Source organism: Chiloscyllium plagiosum, unplaced genomic scaffold, assembly GCF_037043375.1.
Source record: "Chiloscyllium plagiosum isolate Xiang-an unplaced genomic scaffold, Cpla_swu_hap1 HiC_scaffold_21, whole genome shotgun sequence".
Lineage (NCBI taxonomy): Eukaryota > Metazoa > Chordata > Chondrichthyes > Orectolobiformes > Hemiscylliidae > Chiloscyllium > Chiloscyllium plagiosum.
This window is the reverse complement of record NW_028270159.1, coordinates 29,224,656-29,237,147: the sequence shown is the minus strand read 5'-3', so window position 1 is coordinate 29,237,147 and position 12,492 is coordinate 29,224,656. Positions and strand designations below refer to the sequence as shown.

The window sequence follows — 12,492 nt, the reverse complement described above, 5'->3', positions numbered from 1 at the left end:
CACTTAATGGCAAGGTCCTCGGGAGTGTTATTGAACAAAGAGACCTTGGAGTGCAGTTTCATAGCTCCTTGAAAGTGGGGTCGCAGGTAGGATAGTGAAGAAGGCGATTGGTATGCTTACATTTAATGGTCACTGTATTGAGTACAGGAGTTGGGAGGTCATGTTGCAGCTGTACAGGACATCGGTTAGGCCATTTTTGGAATATTGCTTGCAATTCTGGTCAGGGTAGGGTTCAGAAAAGATTTACAAAGATGTTGCCAGGGTTGGAGGATCTTAGCTACAGGGAGAGGCTGAACAGGCTGGGGCTGTTTTCCCTGGAGCATCAAAGGCTGAGGTGTGACCTTATAGAGGTTTATCAAATCATGAGGGGCATGAATAGGATAAATGGACAAAGTGTCTTCCCAGGTGGGGGAGTCCAGAACTTGAGGGCATAGGTTTAGGGTGAGAGGTGAAAGATATAAAAGCGACCTAGAGGGCAACGTTTTCACGCAGAGGGTGGTACGTGTATGGAATGAGCTGCCAGAGGAAGTGGTGGTGGCTAGTACAATTGCAACATTTAAAAAGGCATCTGGATGGGTTTATGGATAAGAAGGGTTTGGATGGATATGGGTTGGGTGCTGGTAGGTGGGACTAAATTGGGTTGGGATATCTGGTCAGCATGGACGAGTTGGACCAAAGGGTGTGTTTCCGTGTTGTACATCTCTATGACTCTCTGACTATGACTGGCCTCTGCTTGCTCTGGAAAGCTGAGTTTTCCATTTCTATTGCCTCTTCCGATGCTCTTTGGAGATCATGACCATTAGTGACTGTCTTTCAGTTGTCAGTGCTGATGTCAATCTTCATATTTCATTTGCAGGTGTCCCTGTAACTGAAGTATGGACATGCAGGAGGTCATGACTCAGTGGCTAGATCACTAGAAAGAAAGTCTTTGGGCATATGGGTGTCATTTGTTCGATGAACATAGCCAAATCAGTGCAAATGTTATTGACTTTGTGATGAACGTATTCTGATGGAATTGATAAGCTCTAGGACCTCTGAGTCGATGACTGTGTCCTGCCATGATATGCCCATGTATTTGCAGCAATAAGTTGATTTCCAACTCTTTTGCATCCACCTGTCCAAAGTTAAACACTGCAGTCACAAAAAGGACATGTGCATTGAACTGCAGTGGTCAGCCTGGGTTTCCTTAATTTACTCTTTGCCCATCTGGAGATCAAAATTGTATGTTACATGGCTGTACAAAATTATAATTCCCCTCTATTCTGTTTATACATAGTAGAATCACCCACCACTGAAGGAAGCTATTGAACCCTCTGAGTATGCACTGGTCCTCCTTATTATGAATAAACTCCTACCGATTGCTTTGAGCATACGCCTATGTTGTGTTTGTATTTATACTTGGTAACTAATTTATTTATATCTTCACGACTCAATGCGGTATTTTAGATGGCTCTTAAGTTTGTGTGAACTTTATACTTTTGTGCAGTTGAAAAGACTTCTGATCATTCAGCTCCATTGAAGCTTTTACCATGGGGTACCATGATGGAATGTATCTGTTGCTATTGTAGGTCTGGTTTCAAAACTGCAGAGCACGACACAAAAAGCATACTCCACAACATGCAGTAGGTCAACCAGGTCCCCCTCGGTCACGCCTTCCTCCGTCCCTATCAGAGGACATTCATTACCAAGCTTTCAGTCACCATGAGCGGACCAGGATGGTGGCACTTCATGGTTATGTGGAAAGTAAGTAGACGTGTTACATCCTGTTCCCCTTTATTTGAATAATATTCTAATGACCTTCTTATCCTGTTATGTGGAATTCTGCGTATGTGTAAAATATTGGTGATAAATACAATATTTATCAGATAAAACAATTAAAGCCAAGTTGTGTTCTACTGAATTGAGCACCCTGAGTGCCGGAGATGATTTTGGTTAATCTAGGCCCTGATGCCAACATAGAAAGGAGCTATTAACCTTAGATCTGTTACCTGACACCAGAGAGTTTAGTTAGATGGAAAGATGCAAAACTGTAACTCTTGAAAGACAAAGAGTATGTGGTAGTCGTTGACAGCATGTGGGATATTAATTGGCACTGGAATGTAAATCTGAAGCACTACTTCATAGTAAATTATAGTAGGCTAACATTAATGGAAGCGATACAGGGAATAAGTTATTTACACAGTGACCACCATTTGAAATGTTGGAGAATTTAGGGTTGTAGAATAAATATGAAAAAACTTGATTCATTTTCCAAGATCCAGGTGGAAGATATGTGGATTGGGAGCTCTTGATTATTTTCTGAAATGTGTGAACTAAGATGGGCCCAATAGCATTCATCATGAGTAGTTGTTTGGTGATATGAATTGCCACAGAATTGGTTTTTAAGCAATTTCATTGAATTTTTCATTTATACACCATTTATATATAGTGATATCACTGAAGTTAACTTTACAACACAATAGTGTGTGCTAAGTAGAAAGTTAAATTTTTTCAGACCATCTCCAACCAGTTTATACACTTGTTATACTATTAATTGGAAGTGAACTTATTTATAGTTACTGTTTTTCTCTAGTTTGTAATTAACATCATTAATTCCTATCGACTGTCCAGCAACTGAAATAGATTCTCCCAGACTTGTGGAGTTTAGAATCATGTTGACACAAATCTGGGAAGCAATTGTCTTGAATTTTTCTTTAGCCTGAGACAGTTTGAACTAATGTGTAATGAAAGCTTTTCATTCTTTTCAAAAAAGAGGCACTTTGTTTCTTAGAATACAAACACACTGAGTTTCATTACTTCATTTAAAGTAACAAAGGAATTTCACATACAAGGTTTGACCCAGATTTTCAACTTAATGTCTAGCAGGTTAATAGTGAATCAGAATGGGAACCTTAGTGATCACTCAGTTTACATGTTCATTAATATTTGACATGCATCTCAGTGCAAATGGTTGACACCTTACTTTGTGCTTGTAATCCCTCATTCTAACTTCTCAATCAGTGAAATGGCTTCTCAGCACCTATTCTGTCAAGTCATAGAGTCATAGAGCTGTACAGCATTGAATCAGATCTTTTGGTCCAACTCGATAATGCCAACCAGATATCCTAAATTAATCTAATCCCATTTGCCAGTATTTGGCCCATATCTCTCTAGACCCTTCCTATTCATGTACACATCCAGATGCCTTTTAAATGCTGCAATTATACCTGCTTTCACCACTTCCTCTGGTAACTCATTCCATACATGCAGACCTTGGCTATTCACTCCTCAAGATTTTATAAACTTCTATAAGGTCACCCGTCAGCTTTTGACACTCCTGGGAAAGTAGCTCCAACCTAATCAGCCTCTCCCTATGGCTCAATCCATCCAATCCTGGCAATATCCTTAAAAATGTTTTCTGAACCTTTCAAGTTTCGCAACATCCTTTCTATAGCAGGGAGACCAGAATTGAGTGCAGTATTCCAAAAGTGGCCTCATGTCCCATACAGCCTCAACATGACCTCCCAACTCCTATACCCAATGCACTGACCAATAAAGGAAAGCATACCAAATGCCTTCTTCACTATCCTACCTACCTGTGACTCCACTTTTAAGGAACTATGAACCTGCATTCCAAGGTCTCTTTGTTCAGCAGCACTCCCCAGGGCCTTACCATCAAGTGTATAAGCCTGCCTGGATCCTCTGAATTTTCTGCATTTCATAGCACAGTCCTTTCATTCCATAAAATCAATTTACTTTACTTTGCATTCACTCTAATGCAAGTATATACTTCCTTATGTGAGGTGATCAATGTGTATACAATTATCCTGAAATGGACTTACTGAAGTACTGCATAATTGCAGCAAGAGCTCTTTTGTCTTATATGCCAGCGTCCTTGGAATAAAAGCTGAAATACCAATTTTCTACATAATTGCTTTTTGTACATATATGTTAATTTTGTGCTTCATGTGCGAGGACACCCAAATTCCTATGACTACCAACATTAATCTTTCATGAACTAGTCTCTCATCTTTTAAAATCATTAACTGTGATTATCTTGTCCCTATATCAATGATATCATACTTTTACCATGTAAATTCTTCTGCAGTGCTAATGTGCTATATTCAAATGTATTGCTATATTTGCTCTCCTCTTGTTTTTAGGCCATCCATTTTCAGTATTGACAACACAGTCTATTCCACACCAAGCTTTGGCTCTGCCACAATTGCCAATCAGCCGTTGATCCCTCCACCGAAAACAGTCATTGAAGAACAGATGGCATTCATGGATCGTGTGACAAGCAAAAATTTAATTCATAAATCCCACTTGTGTAATTTCTAAGTCATGTACTAAGATGCGATGACCTATCTACATCCTGTTCACATGGCTTGGTTTTCTAACTGTACTAAATTCAATTCATTATATAAGGAAACAAGATTAGAAAATGCTGGAAATACTCTCAGCCAACAGGACCTCTGCAGACAACAGACAAATTACCCTTTTAGGCGTGGACCCTTTGCCAGACTTGTTTTCCAGCATTTATAGTATTTTGCTCTTTGTTCATTGTCTAAAGACCATTTCACTAATCCGAAGGCTGGACCTTTTGATTTTGTCAGGATAAGGACCGACCTCAATGATAAAACAATGTTTTTGTCATTTTGTTTCTAGTGACAGTATTAATGTTTTTTCTACACCAGAGGTGGTTAAAGCAGCTACTTTGACCAATCACCTCTGCATTGTATCGGTAACATTTGGCCTGAGGTGAAATGACTTTGAACTTTGTTTCACTTCCTTTTTCTTTATTGACAAAGCAGTATGAAGAGGCATTCTGCATTGTAGCTCATGCCTCCCAATATTAGCAACAACTGGTCATCTTTAAACATCTCGGTCTAACATCACTCAATGTGGATGGTTCACTGGTACTGCATTTCTTGGATTGGTATTTTTCAGATCCCAAAATCACTTGCAAAATAATAACTGGCATTGCTTCGACTCAAGTCATGGACAAAGTACTCCAGTCCATGTTAAAAAGATTCATAGCTTTGGGGCTCTATTTTGGGTGATTTTTTTCAAAATGATTTGCAAATGAAAACTTCCCCATCCCTTTCCGTTATTGTACCTCTTACAGATCAGCCAGTCCATATCAACAGTGAGTTTACTCACTGCATGGAGAACACATTACCCTGCAGCAACAGTATGGTGCCACTTTGAATACCTCACACAGTAATATAATTTTGTTGACTTCAGTTTTCAAAATGAATTTTAGTAAGCTGTTAAAATATGTCTGTATTTTAAACAAGATAAATAATGGGGCTTGTTAGCTCAGAAAAATAGGTAACTATCAGAGAATAGGCCCAGCTTTTGGGTTCATGAGTTGCACATGGCTCTCAGTGGTTTACTATGGCTTAATCTTAGTAAGCTACAAACTCATACCAATAATTAAAGTCTAGTTACAACCAATAATGTCCAGTTCAGCTCAGCTAAAATTTGGGTTACTTAATGTTTGAAATAGAAACTCAGCAAAAACTAATCTTCCTTATCCATCATATTGCATTTAAACAAAACATTTGATTGTGTCCCAGACCAGTTCAGCTACAATCACTGGCTGGAATTTGTTGTACAAAATGTTCTTTTCATGTGACATGAATAAATGATGTCTCAGAGGAAAAGGAAGCCTACATTAGCTGTCTTCATTTGTTCAAATAATGATTGAAGAAATATGATGCAGAATGTCCAATGTGATCATTATAAAACTATCAGATAGATCAAACTGGGTTGTCTTTGTAAATGGGATTGTTGGCTTAATGGGAATGATTAAAACACTTGGTGAGGCTGACCTTCCAGTGCAGTTTATTAATTTTGATACTGGGATAAACAGACCAAAGGCATTTATGTTTGATCCCGAGCTGCACTGATTTGGTGATCTCAGCCATAGTAACAGAAGGTCCTCTGTGATTTTCTCAATTGATCAAAGTTAGGGAGGGTATATATTTGTGAAAGATTCTGCTCTCCGCTGCTATGTTGTGACCTGTGCTGGGCAAGTGTGCAAGAGTGGACAGAATACTTGCAATATCAAATAGCCTGAACTCGGGCATTCTTTCTAGAGTCACAAATTAAAATTCATCACTTGGGTGATTGAACCATACCCCATTAAGTGTCAGGGCTTTCATGAGAGGAGTAAAGAAATGGGACTGAATCAGTTGAAAACTGAAACATTTAAGTAAGTGATACTTTTCTCTGATGCCAGAAACAAATTAATATTGCTTGCCAACTCTCTGTGAAGCATATGATAAATACAAGAGAAATGGCCAGAGATCAAAACTGAATATTTATTGCCAATTTTAGTTCACATAAATAGTTCTTGCCTAATTTATCAATATTCTCCTTCTCGGTTCACATGGGTAATCAATCTCATTTGTTTCTAGATGCAGCTTACTGTGGCTCTGCACTAATGTAGCCAGAGCTTGCCAGATCTTGGGACCTGTTTGCTAGTAATGTAAGAGTAAAAGTAACAAGAATATGAACCAGTGAATGATAAGATGAGATTTACATTTTTAAAATTTCAAAAAATTATTTTATTTCTCAACAAAAAGAGGGTATCATTCTACTTAAGATAAGCATGCACAAATTGGATTTAGTTAACTTCAGTGTAACTACACAGTATAGCAGAGTCTCTCTCGCTCTTTTCAGGATATCCCTTTCAGTGGATTATTTATGCTGATGTCGGCAATTTAAATTCCTAAATAAAACATCTCCTGCAGGAAGACCTCAAATTATACCATTTACTCATTTTACAAACCTGTTTAGAATTAAAAGTGGGCCAGTAGGTTGAAATGAGTGACCACTGTTAATTAAAATCAGAAGGAATGTACAGTGTTATATTTACCTAGCTTCAGATTGAGGACTTGAGTCACCTTGGTGCTTAAAAAAAATCAAACTGAGTGCTTAATTTCTGAACTTAAACCAGGCCAGAATGTGTCTCGCATTTTAGTGTAACATCTCACTCCCACATTCTGACCAGTAGCTGATCCATTCCTAGCACGTATAGAGTAGGGAAAGATGGGCTTTTGTTGCACATTGATCCCTTCCACTGAGCGGGAAGATCTGGGTTTGTCACTCTTGCTATAGAGGTGTGTGGTAACACGTCTGAACAGGTTACTTTAAAAAGTACCTCTAGTAAAGAAAGATACAGTTTGCTGTTCTTCATTGAGAAGACTTGTTTGGTTACTAATGGCTCACATATCCACTTGTAGTGCCAGAGGTTCCACTTTATCTGATATACTTGGACTTGTAGTCATCCTGTATTTTAACTTGCAGAAGTGACTAATAGAGGATGCAGACAGGTCATTGTTATGCCTGTCTGGCTGGCTGGAGTGGTGAGGAAACAATAAGCTGTGGAACTAGCTAAATACTTTGTCAGAATTTTACACATTTTACCATAAAGGAAATCAAGTTGTGTAGATCTCATCATTTATAGCATAACGGGATTCAGAAACAATTCCAGCAAGTAATGTATCAGCAATTTAACCACAGAACATTGGCTGAATCATCTTACCTCATACAGGCATGTTTATTGTTTATTCTACGCTGAATGAAAATGTAAAGGTTTACAAGAACCATCCAGGCTAGAGTAATGAAGCACAATGACCACGTTATTTTGTTATGATGAAAAATAAATTGTTTACTTCTTTCCAAGCATACTGTCATCGTATGAACAACTTTGTAATCTGAAAAAAAGAGGTTTCACTCTAGATCACAGATTTTGCTGAAGCCTAAATCATGTCTTGTCATATGTGTTCTTGTACATAGATGTTTAAAGCGTTTTTAATCCAAATGTAAATTGTTTGTTTTCGCATGTGATGATTCAACATGTCTTGGCTTACAACAATTACCATTACAAAATGGATGCTACTTTTAAAATGTCAAGACACTGTTAATCAAGTATTTATTGTAAAATATAAACTTCTGTAAGCACTTTTAAAATTTTCAGTTTTTGTAACATTTAGACTTTTACTGTGCATTGTTAATGTATTATGTGTGATTAAATGCAATAAAAGTGCTGCCACTTTGACGAATTTACGCCTCTACTAATCTAAGTTTATTTTACTTCTCCAAAGTTTTTGATTTGAGAAGTTAGGTCTACATCAATCTCCCTGAATAAACTGGAGAAGTATGAGGTCAGCCCAGACCTAGAGTGATTGTTTCTGTTTTAGCGCTTCTGCTTATTGAAAAGTGTCCAATCTGTGCTTGGAATCTAAGTGCTGAGGTTGAGGTGGGAAAAATTTATCACATGGAGAAACACAATAAATCCACACATTATTAATGCTGATTGGACACTGAAATGGATTCCTTTTGATTATGGACTTAGCTGAGTAATTGTGAAGTTTTGCACCATGCCCTCACTCTGTTAACTCCTACCAACGAGGAAAACAATCAGGTAATGTTGATAATGTCAGTAGGGCCACTAACTTGTAGTACTCCAATGATTGATAAAGTGCGTAACTGTGTAGATAAACATATAGTCACGATAGCACAAATACTGTTGGTGACTATGTGAAAAATAATCAAACAAAAGGCTATATTTTTTTATGCTCTAAAACACAGAACTGCTTTATGAAAGATTCTCTCTAATTGGTGGTTTCAGTGCTGTGAACTCCAGTTAGGTCATGTTACAAGTTAGATTTCACAACTTCAGTAGAAGATATTGTGCACCTTTAGTGTTTGGCTGTTGGTGGTGCCACAGGCTCAGCAGCAACCTGAAAAAAAATACTTTGTTATATAAAGCATACTCACTTTCCAAAGCTTGGTAAAGAATACACAATTCGTTTAACAACAAATATTGCAGTGGTAATATACAAAGAAGAGGAGCAAAATAGCTGACTGGATTATCAACTTGGTTTTTTCTGTGTGATTAGTGTATGATGCAACAATTATGTCTTGGTATTTTTTTAAAAATGCCCCCAGATGTGGGCATCACTGGCTGGCCAGCATTTACTACCCATTCCTAGTTGCCATTGAGAAGATGGGACTGAGCTGCCTTCTTGAACCGCGCCAGTCCATGTGGTATAGCTACACCCACAATGCCATTAGTGATGAAATTCCAGGATGTTGACCCAAAAACAGTGCAGGAACACCAATATATTTCCAGGCCAGGATGGTGAGTTACTTGGAGGGAACGTGCAGATGGTAGTATTTCCATGTATCTGCTGCCCTTGTGCTTCTAGATAGAAATAGTCTTAGGTTTGTAAGGTGCTATCTGAGGAACTTGTGCAAACTTCTGCAGTGCATCTTGTAGATGGTACACGCTGCTGCTATCTAAAGTCAGAGGGAGTGGATGCTTGTGGATGTGATGCCAATGGATGATGTAAAGTTTCTTGAGTTGTTGGAGTTGCACCTGTCCAGGTAAGTGGCAACTATTCTTATACTCCTGATTTGTGCCTTGTAGATGGTGGGACACACTTATCATATCTCTTTGCCTTATTTTCAAACCAATTACTAATCACGAGTTACCTGCAACTCTGTGCATTGTAAGTTCTGCTAATAATCTAAAGTGGATAGTGAATGAGGTGTTTGGTATGCTATCCTTTATTAGTCAGAACATTGAGTATAGGAGTTGAGAGGTCATGTTGTGGCTGTACAGGACATTGGTTTGGCCACTTTTGGAATATTGTGTGCAATTTTTGTCTCCTTGCTATAGGAAGGATGTTGTGAAACTTGAAAGGGTTCAGAAAAGATTTACAAGGATGTTTGAGGGTTTGAACTGTAGGGAGAAGTTGAATAGGCTGGGGCTGTTTACCCTGGGGCGTTGGAGGCTGAAGGGTCACCTTATAGAGATTTATGAAATCATGAGAGGCATTGATAGGATAAACAGACATGATCTTTTCTTTGGGGTGGGGGAGTCCAGAACTAGAGGCCATAGGTTTAGGGTGAGAGAGGAAAGATTTAAAAGGAACCTAAGGGACAACTTTGTCAAACAGAGCGTGGTGTATGTATGGAATGAATTGCCAGCGTTAAGTGGTGGAGGCTGGTACAATTACAACATTTAAAAGGCATCTGGATGGGTATATGAATGGAAAGGGTTTTCAGGGAGATGGCCGAGTGCTGGCAAATGGGACTGGATTAATTTACGATATCTGGTCGTCATAGATGAGTTGGACTGAAGGGTCTGTTTCTGTACTGTACATCTCTATGACTCTATGAAACACCATAGCACATTTTGCTATGTTACAAATGTTATTCAAAACAGAAGCTGTGTGTAACTTTCTCAAATGATCCAACACCAGGTTATAGTCCAACAGGTTTATTTGGAAGCAGTAGCTTTTGGAGCACTGCTTCTTCATCAGGTGGTTGTGGACAATCGCCTGATGAAGGAGCAGTGCTCCGAAAGCTAGTGCTTCCAAATAACCTGTTGGAATATAACCAGGTGTTATGTGATTTTTAACTTTGTACACCCTGGTCCATCACCGGCATCTCCAAATCATTTCTGAAGAAGAAGACGATAAAGAAGGTACCCATGAAAACGCCTCTGACTACTTTGTCAATAAACACAAAATATTCAACTGCATTGATCAGGTATGACCTAGCCTTCATAAATATGCAGTCTTTGATCAATCCATACTTCTTCAAATGCTTAGTCACTTCGCTCTTGAAAATTGACTTCCAGTAACTTGCCCACAACTGACATTAACGTTTGTAGTTATTCGGTCTCTCTAATCCTCCTTTTTAAATAATGAAATGACATTTCAAATTTGCCTGAAAGGCTTTTGGAAAATTATGATTAATCTCTCCATGTGCATGTTTCTTTCCACCTTTAGATACTACATAAGATCCTAGAGATTTGTCTATCTTATCTACCTTCTTTTTATTACCACTCTGAATAACCTTCCTGCCCTCTGCGTTTCCTACTCTGTCAGCTTACCTCATCACCTATCCTGTTCCTGCACCACCTCTACAGCTCCTCCAGTCACCTTCACCTCACTCAATTTGCCTCTTTGATGCCCATGGAGTGTCATTAGATATTGGGGAATGATGGTCATCATGGACGTCCAGGGCAGCAATCAATGAGTTTCATTTGCTGGGTAACCACTCTGATTTTGAAGCTGGAAATTAATGCATTTATTTTTCATTGCTCCTGCTTCAGATTTGAAAGGTTTTTTTTATAATTTCTATATTCTTTTCTTGATTTGTAAGGGGATCTTAGTTATTTGTAAGAATAATAGGGTGGTTATGGTAGGGGATTTTAACTTTTCAAATATAGACTGGAACTACCATAGTGTTAATGGTTTAGATGGAGAGGAATTTGTTAAGCATGTACAAGAAAAATTTCTGATTCAGTATGTGGATGTACCTACTAGAAAAGGTGCAAAATTTTACCTACTCTTGAGAAATAAGGAAGAGCAGATGACTGAAGCATCAGTGGGGGAGCACTTTGGGCCCAGCAACCATAATTCTATTAGTTTTAAAATAGTGATGGAAAGGGATAGTCCAGATCTAAAAGTTGAAGTTCTAAATTGGAAAAAGGCTAATTTTGATGGTATTAGGCAAGAACTTTCGAAAGCTGGTTAGGGGTAGATGTTTGCAGGTGAAGGGACGGCTGGAAAATGGGAAGCCTTCAGAAACGAGATAACAAGAGTCCAGAGACAGTATATTCCTGTTAGGGTGAAAGGAAAGACTAGTAGGTATAGAGAATGCTGGATGACTAAAGAAATTGAGTGTTTGGTTATGAAAAAGAAGGAAGCATATGTCAGGTATAGACAGGATAGATCAAGTGAATCCTTAGAGTATAAAGGCAGTAGGTGTACACTGAAGAGGAAAATCTGGAGAGCAAAAAAAAAGAGACATGAGATAGCTTTGCCAAATAGAGTTAAAGAGAATCCAAAGGGTTTTTACAATTACAGTAAGGACAAAAGGGTAACTAGGGAGAGTATAGGGCCCCTCAAAGATCAGCAAGACGGCCTTTGTGTGACTATACTATAGTCACTATAGACCGGTGAGCCTGACATCAGTGGTGGGCAAGTTGTTGGAGGGTTTCCTGAGGGACAAGATGTACATGTATTTGGAAATGCGAGGACTGATTAGGGATAGTCAATGTGGCTTTGTGTATAGGAAATCATGCCTCACAAGCTTGATTGAGTTTTTTGAAGAAGTAACAAGGAGGATTGATGAGGGCAGTGCAGAAGACGTGATCTGTATGGACTTCAGTAAGGTGTTCGGCAAGGTTCCCCATGGGAGACTGGTTAGCAAGGTGAGATCACGTGGAATACTAGCAATTTGTATACGAAACTGGCTCCAAGGTAGAAGACACAGGGTGATGGTGGAGGTTGTTTTTCAGACTGGAGGCCTGTGACCAATGGAGTGCCACAAGGATCAGTGCTGGGTTCACTAATTTTCATCATTTATATAAATGATTTGGATGTGAGCATAAGAGGTATAGTTAGTAAGTTTGCAGATGACACCAAAATTGGGGGTGCAATGGACAAAGAAGGTTACCTCGAATTACAATGGGATCTTGAT

General features: G+C 38.7%; 1 protein-coding gene across 1 annotated transcript in view; it reads left to right on the top strand.

The window, feature by feature from the left end:
* lhx6a (LIM homeobox 6a) overlaps positions 1-8,054 on the top strand; it is a 58,140-nt gene extending 50,086 nt beyond the window's left edge. The window contains exons 8-9 of the mRNA XM_043720107.2: positions 1,569-1,743; positions 4,143-8,054. Coding sequence (XP_043576042.1) covers positions 1,569-1,743; positions 4,143-4,222 — 255 coding nt within the window. The 3' untranslated portion in view covers positions 4,223-8,054. The remainder of the gene's footprint in view (positions 1-1,568; positions 1,744-4,142) is intronic.
* Positions 8,055-12,492: the final 4,438 nt, after the last annotated feature.